General features: G+C 56.9%; 3 protein-coding genes across 3 annotated transcripts; 2 read left to right on the top strand and 1 right to left on the bottom strand.

Annotated features, from left to right (window-relative positions):
* Positions 1–1066: 1066 nt before the first annotated feature.
* On the bottom strand, positions 1067–3480 carry SLS55_005555 (uncharacterized protein; the record flags this gene model as incomplete). Its single annotated transcript, XM_066777002.1, has 2 exons — positions 1067–3272; positions 3476–3480. 2 exons carry the CDS (start codon positions 3478–3480, stop codon positions 1067–1069), a joined length of 2211 nt encoding a protein of 736 aa, XP_066632844.1.
* A 4324-nt stretch (positions 3481–7804) lies between these two features.
* Positions 7805–11070, top strand: UBA1 (E1 ubiquitin-activating protein; the record flags this gene model as incomplete). Its single annotated transcript, XM_066777001.1, has 3 exons — positions 7805–7810; positions 7895–10881; positions 10932–11070. The coding sequence occupies 3 exons, from the start codon at positions 7805–7807 to the stop codon at positions 11068–11070; spliced, it is 3132 nt and encodes a 1043-aa protein (XP_066632843.1).
* A 387-nt stretch (positions 11071–11457) lies between these two features.
* Positions 11458–12507, top strand: NBP35 (cytosolic Fe-S cluster assembly factor nbp35; the record flags this gene model as incomplete). The annotated part of the gene is made up of 1 exon (XM_066777000.1): positions 11458–12507. The coding sequence occupies one exon, from the start codon at positions 11458–11460 to the stop codon at positions 12505–12507; it is 1050 nt and encodes a 349-aa protein (XP_066632842.1).
* Positions 12508–14438: the final 1931 nt, after the last annotated feature.

The raw sequence follows: 14438 nt of genomic DNA, 5'->3' as shown, positions 1-14438 counted from the left end.
GTGGCTGCTGCAAAAAGCGACTGCGTTGGGCGCTATACCAGACCTTTCCCCTCCCTGTCTAGCCGTTCTATTTATACGAGCATCAAACCAATTTACCTGTTTTCCCCATCTTCGCTTCCCCCGGTTGACAAGTACTATATCCATCGGAAGCTGTCATGTTACACGAAAAAGAAAACCCCGCTCGGACCTCCTTCCCTCGGGGAACCGCCTGCCTATCGAGATCGGAAAATGGCAACCATATCCGTCCCGACATGTGTTGCGAGAAGTTTCTCTTGCATCGATCCAGGACCGGCTTTCGTGGGGTGCAAAAACATGTTGTGCTTGGAACTATATCGTTTTTGCTGCCGCCTACTTATGTAGCTTTTCACCATCGCCCTGGTGAGTGTGGATGAGATTGCTGCCGCTGCTGCCGCTTAAATTGACCACGCTTGTATACACGAATAAGCGCTTACGGAGGCCAAGGAGCATCACGCAGTAGTGGTGTGAGTAGACGAAGAAAACGCAGGGTGTGAAACATGGCGTTTGGAGAATAAAAGAAAAAAAAAACAAATAAAACGAGATCCTATTACTTGACGAATGGTAAAGGTTTGTAGTATTGAGGAGCCTTTGCTATACATTACCATGCACAAGGTAGTTAATCCTTCTGTGGGGGGTCCTATGAGAAGGTAATGCAGGTGGGAGATATCCCTGCTGCGGTGGCTTGGGTAAAGAGTATACGCATCGCATTCAGAGGACTTAAGGTTGCGAACCACAGCTCGCAATCAAGATCACCGGTAAGAAGAGAGGTTTTGGCGCAAAGAGATATCCATTCCCAACCAATATTACGAACATAAGAATGTAGTAGAGTTTAAACACCCCAGCACCCGCAGGACGGTATCGAAAGTATCCCTCAACCCATGCAGCCCTCCCCTCCTCACTCCCCTATACCCATCGATGCAGCGCCTCGCAAGAAAAAAAGCCGTATCCACATCAAGACTCAGTCCAGGGGCAGCAAAGTGGCGAAAGGCCAAAACATATCGAAACGACCGGTTCGAGAGACATGACGAGGGTGTTCCCACCTTGTCGTCTATCCATAAAATCGCCGATCGTGAGGGTGACGTGGGTGATAAGGAGGCTGCTGATGCTGCTGCTGCTGCTGCGGCCACCACTCACCTTGCTCCGGCGGCGCCTGCCCTTGCCCCTGTCCTTGTTCATGCCCCTGTCCCCGACCTTGGCGCCCCTGACTATGATCATATTGGCCATGACCACGTTCTCTCCTCTCACCGCCGGCGCCACCGCCATCACCACCATCACCACCATCACCACCACCACCACCACCACCACTGTCCCTCCTCCAACTCTCATTTCCATAGCCCCTTCCTGTCCCAGTAGCACCGCCCACCCCCATCGTTCGAAACGCCAACCCGCCCGACCCGCCCGAGGAAGAGCCCTGCGCCGCCTGCACGCCCGGCTCATAGTACGCCATGATGCGATTCCCTTCGGACGGCAAGCGGGCGGCCGTATCGGCGAAGGATTGGTGTGGGCTGACGGAAGGTGGCATGGTAGCACCACTACCGCTGCCGCTTGGGGTTGTGGGTAGGCCGACGACGTGGGTGATGCGGGTGTGTTCGGGAGGCAATACGTTGTGACGGAATTGGGGTTGTTGATGTTGGTGTTGATTGTGGTAAGGGTGTTGTTGTTGTTGCTGTTGGTGATGGAGGCGATGGCGGTGGTGGTGTGTCGTGTTTTCCTCCGCTGCCGGCAGCGGGGAGAACATGGCGGCGGTATCGAGACGCGACGACGACGACGACGAGGGTGAAGCGGTGTTATCGTGGGATGACGGTGGCTGAGATGCTGCTGCTGTGTCTGTTGGGGATGCGGTGGCGACTCCGAACTGGGCTGCGAGCTGCATACCGGCTTCTTCGATTTGCATGATGGCGGCTGCCAGCTGGCTGGCGCGGCGTGAGTCAATTGCGCCCTCGCGCTTGTTGCACTGGTCCAGCAGCGCAAGCGTCTGGCGTCGGATGGCAGGATCGCGGCATTTGATGGCGGTGAAGTACAAAGGGCCGACGAGCTCCGCGTCGAAGGAGAAGGTTCCGGAGGAAGCCCCGGGAGCGGGGGAGGAGGATGAAGACGAGGTGGAGTAGGAGGCTGAGGATGACGGCGCATGCGATCCACGCCGCGACAACAGGCTACTGGAGAGAGCGTTAATCTGCTGGAACTCGGAGATGAAGGCGTCGAAGGCAGTCTCCTTCAGGGAGAGACAGCTGGACAGCCATATGTGCGCGACGTAGTAGAGCAGACGCAGGATGATCAGGCTGTCCTCATCGTGTTGGGTCATCAGATTTTTCGGTCGGCGCGCAAGATGGCCCTCGAAGTCATCTAGTGCACGATGCCATTCGGCGAGCCTCATCTCCAACCGAACTTGCTCGAGTATCTCGGTCGTTGCAATGGTCCCCTGATACTTCTTCTCCATGGTGGCCCACATGAAACGCAGTCCCGAATTCTGAATATCGATGAGTGCATCCCTCGCCTCACTCAGCGTCCGGAACGAAAACCCGCCTGGCAGGGAGGGAGGTTCGCTGCCGTCCATTGTGGGTGGTTTTGCGCGGACAATGGGGGTTGGTTTCCCCAACAGAGTTGAGATAACGCTGAGCCTGCAGAAGATGGGGGTCAGGTTGTCATTGACAAACTCTTCCTCCTTCTTCTGGTAGTCTGAGTAGCCCTTGAGCTTCTGCTTTGCGACGTCAGCCTGCCAGGTGCTTAGGATGTTGAGGCCATTGAGCGTATGGGTCATGGCCATGTTGGTGTCGCCGCGCAGTAATTCTAGACACACGAAGAGGACGCACGTCAGCAGTAGCGTGCGGCTCGGCTGGGGTGCGCCATATGCTTGCTCGGATAGGCGAGCAATGGCTTTGTTATACTGCCGTAGCGTAAACCGCCCGCGAGAGCCATCCGACACCTCCACCCCCCGAGCCTCCACCTCCCACTGCTCGTGAGCCGAGCTGACGGCCATGATGGCATGCTGGATGGCCGGCTCGCACCGCCCGAACTGTAGCACAAGCCGGCCCCAGAAACCCGCATCGAAGTGCCCCGAAAGCTGCGGTGCCGTGCGCACGAAGAAGAAGTCGAGAGCTCGCCGCTCTTGGGGAGTACCACCAGAGGCGAAGAGCTGTCGTGAGATGGGCTCGAGAGTTGCGCTAGTCGGCCGCACCCGGGAAGCAACCAGCCCCTCGCTTGCTGCCGGAGAGGGAGCTGCATAGCCAAAGCATATCCGACCACCGCTGATGCATCTGTGGGGAGAAAAGGATCGAACTGTCAGGCGGGCAATCTAGAGATTGGGGAAAAGGAGGTGGAGAAGCAGTTTCGGGGCTCCACTGAGGCTTTTGTGTTTCTGGCGTCCATGCTGCAGCCGAGGAGAACTAGCCTTACCTTTCGCACTCTGGTCGCTGCTCGTCGCACTTTACGCCCCGGTTTCTTGGCCATGATCAGTTACCTCATCAGGCATGATCCAGGTTCGTTGATGACGAGTCCGGAGCTTTCTTACCTGCAGGTAACACAGGCCGTGCGGGCTTTGGCTGGGCTGATACGGGTCCGCCTGGGCGGGGCGGCCTTGGAGCTGGCCATTGATTAGACGTTTCCGCAGTCCGGCGGTAGTCCGGCGAGAGCGTGCGACGGGCTGGCCATCTTAGGTGCTTGAAAAGGCTCTTCTTTAGTAAAGGTCAAGAGCTTCCCGGATTGCCGTATTAGGATAGGCTCTGTATCGATGTGCGGCTTCCGGGGCGCCATCCGGCAGCTGCCACCGTACCATACTGCTTTCAGTTGGTGGCGGCGCTAGACGAGCTTGGTTTCAAGACTAGGGGTGCACAGTTCGTCTCGGTCCTTTGCAAGCTTCAAGCCAACAGTTCAGTCGCAGATCTTCATGCTCATTGTTGGTGTGGACGTGTTGCTGTCTCTACCCGTCGTTCTGCAGGAGTCGAAAATGTCCCAATCTCCGCCAGGACCTCGCTGAAACCAAGCCACCGATGTCTTGCTCCAGACAGCGCACAGGCCGATACCAGCACCATCGACTTCTCGAATATTCCATTGATTGACACTTGCGCCCTACATCGATCGAGTCTTTCTGTCTTGTCTTTGCGACTAGAGACCCACTTCGAGGCTCCCTCGCTCCAGGGCGCCGACCCGTGGGGGAACGAAAATTTCGCACTCTCACCAGTTCAAGCGTTGACAGGAGCTCGCCCTATCACGGATAATGGCACTCGACTTACCACGAGGCTGGTCAGGTCAGAGGGAGGAGGGGAGGGTTGGAGCCCTTCATGAGGTCGTCTGAGATCTTCCAGAATGCCGTCGGGCCCGCTGGCCCTTCTGGGTTGTAGTCCCTAAGCATTGCTCAGCATCCTCATCAAATATTGACCGCAGAATCAGGTCACCCACTTGTCGAACCACGTCCCCAGCATTCCGCGCGCGGACCGTAGCCCTCCTACTTGGACACACTCACTGCGCCACCGTTCCTCGCTGTGTCAACTCAGTTAGCCCACCCGACGAACTCTTCGCATCCACGCCCAATTATACTTACCCATGAAAGATCGAGAAGGACGTCCATCGAACGTGACCCTCGTGGGTTAGCCGCACGGTACCTGCCGTCATCGTCAAATTGGCTACAACAGCGTGCGAAAGCCGCAGAATATACCTCTGATCTTCGAATTGGCGTTGGGATCCCATGAGGTGTGCATGGAGCGGGATGTGCCTGTAAAATGCACAACGGGGAGCTCTTGTCCATCGCCGGGTCCAGGAGGCTCGATCCTCCTGACGCGGAGATTGAGTGTGATGAAGCGAATGGCTTCTTGCGTTGTGATTGGCTCCCTCGGTTGGTCGTCCGGGATAGGATGACCTTCAAAGTTGAAGTGGTACAAATCAGTGTAGTCTGGAGACGTCAGCACCGGCGCATGCTTGCCGTCAAGTCGCTCTGAGCACTAACCAAGGAAGCAGACAATCTGGAACGGCTCATCAGCTTTGCAACGCCTTGTTGGATTCATCTTCACTTACCCTCGCCCAGGTCCCTGTAACACCATACGGGTCTTGCTCCTCCAGGGACGAGCCAAAGTTGCTCACTAGTGAATCTACGCGCTGAAAGTTAGGCGCGTCTGTCGACGTTGCCGGGGTGATGATGTGCATCGCTTCTAACATGCCGGAATCGACGCCGTCACTGTCATCCTCAAACCTGAATGGCGGCTTGCTGCGGAAACTGTTTGTCGAGACTCCGGCAAAAGGAACTTTCCAAAGGGGCTGAAAGCGTCCGTGGGTCCGTTCGCAAAACCGGTTAATGTTGTAGGATAAGGTGATGAGGATGCTCTCCAGGTTTTCCCAGTCGACGCGTTGAGAACCATCGTCCATGAATGGACCCCATAAAGTCTCATCCGTGTAAAGCCGCAGGTCATAAACTCTGGACCTTGCGTAGCTATGGATGGGTTTTGCTTCTGCCTTGGAGGGTTCGATCGGTACACCATGGAGGACGTGCAGTTTCGCACTCATTTGGCGGTCACACTCGTCATCAAAGGACTGCTGGTCTTCGCTACCAGCACGACGGAACAGAGAAGAACCACATAATATGGTGTCCCTATTGGCCGTATTGGATTCACCGAAATGGCGACACAAAAATCCACAGGTCATAGGAGACTGCCCCGATGAAGAGGTGGCGATCAGGTCGTCCATGGCCGACAAAATGAACGGAACATTTGCTTTCTGGGATCATCAGCGGTGCTAAAAGAACCATTCTTACTTCTACTGACTTTGGCTTCCACGTTTTCTGAAGAAAGGAGCAAGTTCAGCTTCCACATTCGAGACAACTCAGCCTGCCAAGAAAGCTTGACGTCTGGTCTCTGCAAACGGGGATCATCCTGGCAAAAAAATTAGTAAATATACGTGGGAAGATGAAAACGGCGCTCACAAAACGCTTGAGATAGAGGTCTTTCCAAAGGAGGTCGTTGTCGTTTACGAAGGTGCGTAGTGAACGGCAGCACAGTGCCACGCGGGCCAGGTCCCCTGGGCCAACCCCCAGAAGGATGTCGTGGAGAATCTCATTCGACAGGTCGAGTAAACAAGGCATTTTCTACATCCAAGGTCAGCAAGTCGGGCAGGGAAGTTGGTTCATGCTGACGTGGGAGCTACAAGTGAATAATAAGAATGGCTGCAATTGGCAGCGGCGTTTGGCGAGGTTCAGGCAAGCTTCGGGACAGAGCGGAATAGCGGGAGAATTGCAAGAAGGAGACGGAAAACGTACTGCAGAGCGGCGTGGCAGCAGAGAGGAGGGTCGGGATGCAATGGCAAAGGAGCAGCTGAGCGTTGCGGCGTATAAGGAGGAATGAGCAAGAGGGGCTCTCTGGCGCGGTCGGTGGCGGGCCGTGCGCACGAGGGCGGCGAGACTGGCGGCGAAAAAGGCAGCGGCGGCCGGGAGGTGGTTCGGGCGATCCGGAGAAGCTTCAGGGCCGGGCGAGACACAGGCTGGATATAGAGGTGCGATCAACTGAGCGGGTCGAAGCGTCAGAAGGAGATAGGCGGGGCCTGGCTATGTCCGCATCCAGCCCTGCCGCTTTGGGGAGCGGCGCGGCGTCTGTGCTGCTTCCCGCCCGGCGTCGCCTTGCCGATCCTTGGCTGGCACCCCTCCCGGTTCGCATCAGCCGCCTGCTTCTGCTGCTCTGCCCCGCGGCAAAATGCTGCTGCAAATGGTTCCGACCCCCCTTGCTGTCGTCATTGCCGCTGCTGCGCATGCGCCTGTCCATTCCGCTCCCACCAATTCTCCATCGACGTGAGGCGCGCTGCTCTCGTATGCATAGTTGGCAAGTGCGTTGTTCGGGGCCACCGTGTCTCAAGTGCGCCAGCTGTCCGTGAGGAGCCTCATTCCTGCTTCACCCATGAATCTGTTGAGACGCACGTATGGGACGAGGACCTCTCGATGTAAGGCGATGCGGGCCGGTCTCGCTAGGACTCTGTCTTCTGATGAACCACGAAATCAGGCGAGCCACATGTTTAAACACCATCTTCGGAAGATTCTTGCATTACGCCTGGAATTTGCAGCTAGTGCGGCCATCTCTGGTACTCTAAGATTTCAGGAGCTGGCAGTCTGATGTCGCGTTGCAGCAGCCTCAGATTTGCTGGACTTGCTCGCGCACTGTCATGCCGAGATGCCAACCGAGCACATGGAAACGCACGTAAGCGTGCAAAGCACCAGGTGTGTAAAGTGAGCATGACGCGTGACACTGCTCGGCCTGGGGTTGGTGGCGCTAGACGTCTGTAGGAAGCCACCCGCCAGGTGAGCCTGGGTTCTGTCTCAGCCGTTTCTTGGTCCTTCAGCTGGAGAAGTGCCGGTGCCACATGCGACGGTTTGGCATGTGATTTTCAGGGTAAGGCGGGTGGAAATGGATTGTTGCCTGAGGCATACACATAGCGTCTTGGCCTGCTGATGCCTCAGGCGGAAAGCGAGGTGGGGCTGATTGTGTAATCGCGGCAGCTTCCCAGCCCTGCCACTGGCACTCGCCGCTGTGACACCGGTGCAGCTCCTCTCAACTCCAACAGCTCTCCCACGCTCTCTACCGACCACTATTCCGGACACCACCCTTCCACCTTCGTCCGCGCATCACCCCGCTTCCGCCCTCCCTGCCACATCGTGCACCTTGCTTCCCTCGTCACAATTCCGCCCCACCGCGATACAACGTCATCATCCTCATCGCCACACCCCGCGACGCTGGACGCCAACACCAACGGAGCAGCCAAGCTGGGGAAGAGAAAGCCATCCTCCGAGGACTTTGGGAGTCCAGTCAAGAAAGCCATGACGGTAAGCCAGCCGCCCTCGGCGCCACCCCGCGCAGCTTACCCCGCTGCCGTTTGCACAGTCGGCTACACTTGACCTCTTCTACAGTGCTATGTCAACTCTCTGCTCACGCGTTTGTTCAAGGACAAAATGCAGATCGACAACCCCGCTGCAGCGGCCGAGCAGCTTAAGGATGCCGCCGGCGAGATCGATGAGTCGCTGTACAGTAGGCAGCTCTACGTGCTGGGTCACGAGGCTATGAAGCGCATGGGTTCTTCCAACATCCTCATCGTCGGTCTGCGTGGCCTCGGCGTCGAGATTGCAAAGAACATCGCTCTTGCCGGCGTCAAGTCGCTCACACTCTTCGACCCGAAGCCTGCGACTATCCAAGACCTCTCGGCGCAGTTCTTTTTACACCCCGAGGACGTCGGCAAGCCGCGTGCCTCCGTGACTGTCCCCCGTGTATCGGAACTCAACCCTTATGTACCCGTCAACGAGTTCCTCGGCAAGGATCTCACCTCAGATCTGGCTCAGCTGAAGCAGTTCCAATGCGTTGTCCTCACCGACACGCCGCTCCGCGACCAGATCACCATCGCCGATTACTGCCACGCAAACGGAATTTACGTCGTCACCACCGATACATACGGTCTGTTTGGAACTATTTTCACGGACTTTGGCAAGAACTTCACCGTTGGAGATCCAAATGGTGAGAACGTTCTAAGCGGCATTGTCGCTGGAGTCGATGACGAGGGGAACGTTTCGGCTTTGGATGAGACAAGGCACGGTCTCGAGGATGGCGACTTTGTCACTTTCTCTGAGATCGAGGGTATGGAGGGTCTCAACGATTCCGCTCCTCGCAAAATCAAGGTTACCGGCCCTTACACTTTCAGCATCGGCGATGTCTCCGGACTGGGCCAATATAAGCGCGGCGGATTGTACACGCAGGTCAAGATGCCGAAGATTCTGGACTTTGAGCCTCTCAGCCAGCAACTGAAGAAGCCTACCTTGATGATGTCGGACTTTGCCAAGTTCGACCGCCCTGCCCAACTCCACGTCGGCGTGCAGGCTCTGCACGCATTTGCAGAGCAGCACAACGGGGAGTTCCCGCGCCCGCACCACGAAGCCGATGCTGCTGAGGTTTTGAAGATTGCTCAGACGCTTGCTACCCATGGTGAAGAGCAGGTCGAGTTGGATGAGAAGATCATCAAGGAGCTCAGCTACCAGGCTCGCGGTGACGTCGCCCCCATCGCTGCCTTCTACGGTGGCCTTGCTGCGCAGGAGGTCCTCAAGTCTGTTTCCGGAAAGTTCCACCCAATCCTCCAATGGCTGCATTTCGACTCGCTCGAGTCGCTCCCTACATCTACCACCCGTTCCGAGGAGAACTGCAAACCTCTGGGTACCCGCTACGATGGTCAGATTGCCGTCTTCGGTAAGGAGTTCCAGGACAAGATTGCGAACGTCAAGGAGTTCCTGGTGGGCGCCGGTGCTATTGGATGCGAGATGCTTAAGAACTGGGCATTGATGGGTGTTGCAAGTGGTCCTGAGGGCAAGATCTGGGTGACGGATATGGATCAGATTGAAAAGAGCAATCTCAACCGCCAGTTCCTGTTCAGGCCCAAGGATGTCGGAAAGCTGAAGAGCGAATGCGCAGCAGAGGCTGTCCAGGCTATGAACCCAGACCTGAAGGGCCACATTGTCACAATGAGGGAAAGGGTTGGCGCCGATACAGAGCACATCTTCAACGAGGAGTTCTGGGAGAATTTGACCTCTGTCACGAATGCTCTCGACAACGTGGAAGCGCGTACCTACGTGGATCGCCGTTGCGTCTTCTTCCGCAAGTCTCTGCTGGACAGCGGCACTCTCGGAACCAAGGGCAACACCCAGGTTGTACTTCCGCACATCACCGAATCGTACTCCAGCTCTCAGGATCCGCCAGAGCAGTCGTTCCCCATGTGCACCCTGAAGAGTTTCCCCAACAGGATCGAGCATACTATCGCGTGGGCCAAGGATCTCTTCCACAGCTACTTTGCCCAGCCGGCGGAGGTGGTCAACATGTACCTTACGCAGCCGAACTACCTTGGCAACGCTCTGAAGCAGTCGGGTAACGAGAAGCAGACCCTGGAGACTCTCCGCGACTTCTTGGTTGCGGACAAGCCTCTTACCTTCGAGGACTGCGTCATCTGGGCCAGGCACCAGTTCGAGAAGCAGTACAACAACAACATTGCCCAGCTACTTTACAACTTCCCCAAGGATTCAAAGACGTCGAGCGGGCAGCCTTTCTGGTCGGGACCGAAGCGCGCTCCCGATCCGCTTAAGTTTGACCCTAGCAACCCCACTCACTTCAAGTTCATCGAAGCCGGTGCCAACCTGCACGCTTTCAACTACAAGATCAGCCCCAAGGGCTTCAGCAAGGAGCAATACCTGAAGGTTCTGGATAACATGATTGTTCCTGACTTCAAGCCTGATCCCGGTGTCAGAATCCAGGCCAGCGACAACGATCCCGACCCCAACGCCAGCAGCGGCTCCGGTGACACTGATCTCTCCAAGATCGTCGACTCGCTACCAGCGCCGAAGTCACTCGCAGGCTTCAAGCTGGAGCCGGTCGAGTTCGAGAAGGACGACGACACGAACTTCCACATCGACTTTATCGCGGCGGCGAGCAACCTGCGTGCTGAGAACTACAAGATCCAGCCGGCTGACCGCCACAAGACCAAGTTCATCGCCGGTAAGATTATCCCGGCTATCGCGACGACGACGGGTCTCGTCACAGGTCTCGTGAACCTGGAGCTTTACAAGATCCTGGACGGCAAGACGGATATCGAGCAATACAAGAACGGTTTCGTCAACCTGGCGCTTCCATTCTTTGGCTTCAGCGAACCCATTGCCAGCCCTAAGGGCACCTACAAGGGTCCCAACGGCGATGTGACGATCGACAAGCTCTGGGACAGGTTTGAGGTGGAGAACATCCCGTTGAAGGACTTCCTGGCCGACTTCGAGAAGAAGGGCCTTAGCATCACCATGATCAGCTCGGGCGTGAGCTTGTTGTACGCCAGCTTCTACCCGCAGAGCAAATTGAAGGATAGGCTGCCTCTCAAGTAAGATAATTTTGTCCCCGATTTCGTATTAGGCTAATTTCTTCGCGCAGGTTGAGCGAGCTCGTCGAGACAATCTCGAAGAAGAAGATTCCGGACCACCAGAACAACGTCATCTTCGAGATAACGGCGGAGGACGCGACTGAGGAGGATGTTGAGGTCCCGTACGTGATGCTGAAGCTGCGCAAGTAGCTTTGACGCTCATGACGGTGGCGGGAGATAACTTGGTTGCTTCTAGCGTCATTAGAGACCACATTGCGTAGATTATCTATGAACCCGAAAAGGTTATGATTTGATGAAGTTTCAGAAGATTGACGATCGACGGAATGCACGTGATGCGGGGCACAAGGGTCCTATGAGAGCGGCATCGGATGGTATTACCAAGCATGACGCCGCGCTCGCCACCCGCAACAATTCCGCTGAACAAACCATCCACCTCCGCAGCCACCACAAACATTGTTCCCGACCAGAACCCTCAAATTAGCAACCAAGACGTTGCTACGCCCGCTTACTTCCGCCACAACTCGCTACACCTCTCGCAACAGTAGCCTCCACACGCCCGCATCCGCGCGCCCAATCATGGCGCCCACCCTCGAAGAACCGCCCACTACGACGTCCGAGGGCGCCGCGGCGCTCGACGCTCCGCTTAAAGCCGCGCCCAAACTCGTGGCGCCCGAGCCCGAACACTGCCCCGGCCCGGAATCGCAGAGCGCGGGCAAGGCCGACTCGTGCGCGGGGTGCCCGAACCAGGCCATCTGCGCGTCGGCGCCGAAAGGGCCGGACCCGGACATACCGCTGATCGCGGCGCGGCTGGCGGGGGTGCGGCACAAGCTGCTGGTGCTGTCGGGCAAGGGCGGGGTGGGCAAGAGCACGCTGAGCGTGATGCTGGCGCACGCGTTCGCGTCGCGGGCGGAGAGCTCGGTCGGGCTGATGGACACGGACATTTGCGGGCCCAGCATCCCGAAGATGATGGGCGTCGAGGAGGAGACGATCCACGTGACGGGCACGGGCATGGAGCCGGTGTGGGTGGCGGACAACCTGGGCGTCATGAGCGTGCAGTTCATGCTGCCGAACCGCGACGACGCCGTCATCTGGCGCGGGCCGAAGAAGAACGGGTTGATCAAGACGTTCCTGAAGGATGTGGAGTGGGGCGAGCTGGATTTCTTGGTCGTGGACACCCCGCCGGGCACGAGCGATGAGCATTTGAGCGTGAACTCGTTTCTGAAGGAGGCGGGCGTGGATGGCGCGGTTTTGGTGAGCACGCCGCAGGAGGTCAGCTTGCTGGATGTGCGGAAGGAGGTGGACTTTTGCCGGAAGGCGGGGATTCGCATCTTGGGCATCGTGGAGAACATGAGCGGGTTCGTGTGCCCGAACTGCAAGCACCAGAGCCAGATCTTCAGGGCGTCGACCGGTGGCGCAAGGAAGCTGGCCGAGGAGCAGGGCATCCCGTTTCTGGGCGCGGTGCCGCTGGACCCGAGGATCGGGATGGCGTGCGATTATGGAGAGAGCTTTCTGGATGCGTATCCTGACAGCCCGGCGTGCAAGGGCATCAGGGAGGTGGTGAGGAGGGTGGGACACGAGATGGGTCTGGCAGCTGATGAAGTGTTGCCGGAGGACGAGCTGGAGTAGATGTCTTGTTCGTCGGGAAAGACTCATGTTTTACGCGGCGTACGGCATTGCATGGCGTTATGGCATTAGAATGGAATTACGATGCGATATCCGGGTATATACGTTCTCCGAACTTTTTAGCGAAGAAGCTGACCGCTCAATGACAAGGCTATGTTCGCCTCTGTTCAAACTGCTTGTCAGTGTCCCCGACATTTGGGTCCAGCACGTGTCAAAGCCTCGCCGTCTTGATGTAGATTCGCGCTTATCTGCTCACCAAGCATCACAAATTATGTGCTTGCGCCTGTGTGTCTGCAATTTCCGCCTTCCACTTTGACTGCGCTTCTGCTGCGCGGTCCCTGCCTGCGCAAGCTGCGCTTTCCCCATCTGTCACGGCCGCAGACCCAACATTAAAGGACCAGCGCCTACCTCCTCTCTTCTCTCCAAACCATTTCCACCACATCTACCTTGGCCATACCTTTTGTTTCACAAGCACCACGCATACCATGGCATCTAAGGGCGAGCCGTCCACACCCACTTCAAGGCGCACACTGTCTACGGGTATCACGCCGCACCTAGCCCGAGTAGCCGTTCAGAACACAAATGCCGGCGCATCCTCGTCTGGACTTGGGTACAGCCCATCGTCCGGCCCGACGTCGAGAGTCGCTGCGGCCGCCCACTTTGCGGCATCCGGCTCAGCAACTCACCCCAACATGGGTCAGCAGGCAAGCTCTCCCCACGCCGCCCACCCGTCTCAGCGACCACATGCAGAACGGCGCGATGACGGTACGAGTCTGTTTGTGCCGCGAGAACCTGAGGAACCAACGCTGTCGGATCTTCTCAACGAAAACGCTGCACGCAGGTCGACGCCACCACCTGAATCAAGTAATGGAGAGGGCTCGAGTCGGATATCTCCCGCAACTCGTAAAGGTCAGAACGCTCGCAACTCTCGCCGGTTCATTCCTCCCGTGGCAAGGACCGGGTACTGGGAGGACCGGTACCATAGGTATCCTGACGTTAACGAAGATGCAGAAGGGGGAGGCATTAGGTGCGAGACCGAAACTGAGTCGGATACCGATGAGGCGACCCGAACTAAACCGCCAACTCGCAGGTCCGCCCGGTTGCGCGGAAACACAAGTGGTTCAGGTCGAAGACCTGTTCAGACGGGGAACACTACTGGACTCAACCTCGGTGTAGACGATGCCGCTGAGTTCCAGAAAGCGAAAGCTATCTATGACTCCAAGGTAGTATCTGGACAAGCGACGACCGAGGATTTGATCTGGTTTTCGGGTCTGGAGGCAGAAGAGAAAAAGAGAGTTAGGAAGCTTGAGGAAGCCGAACGCCAGAACAAGAAAGACAAGCAGCCAGTTACTCCGAAGAAAAGTTATGGGATGTTCAGAACGGAAAGCCACTCGACGACTGACGAGAATGAAGACGTCGAGACACCGGGCATGCACTCGGCCACCAGTACGCCCAAGAAAACACCGACCGCAAAGAGATATGGGATGTTTTCCCAACCAGCTTCTTGGATGACACCAACTAATCCCTCGTCTGCAAGCATGAACACAAACTCGGCTGCAGCAAGCGGTGTAAGGGCAAGCACCAGGCATACCCGAAATGCTAGCCCTCCCACCCCATCACGCCGTCGCGCTTCACCGGAAAATGCCGCCGTCCAACTTCCAACGCCTTCAAGCTCGACCACGAACCTGCAGACAGATGAAGACCTTTCCTTCGGAATCGTCTACCGCATAGAGCGAGACACCAACGAGGTCATGATTCCTAACAGCCATGTCGCAAACATGGTCCTTCACCATCATCGCAGCGGAGCTTTGACAGTGGCGAAGCAAGCATCCGGGGCTTCTTCAAAATCGGAGCCGGATGATGAATTGTCTCTGGGTACCACCTACCGTCTACATCCAGACACCGGGGAAGTCATGATCCCGCAGTCCTACGCC

Source organism: Diplodia seriata (assembly GCF_021436955.1).
Source record: "Diplodia seriata strain FDS-637 chromosome Unknown scaffold_5, whole genome shotgun sequence".
Lineage (NCBI taxonomy): Eukaryota > Fungi > Ascomycota > Dothideomycetes > Botryosphaeriales > Botryosphaeriaceae > Diplodia > Diplodia seriata.
Note: the sequence above shows the minus strand (reverse complement) of the source record. Positions and strands in the feature narration are given on the sequence as shown.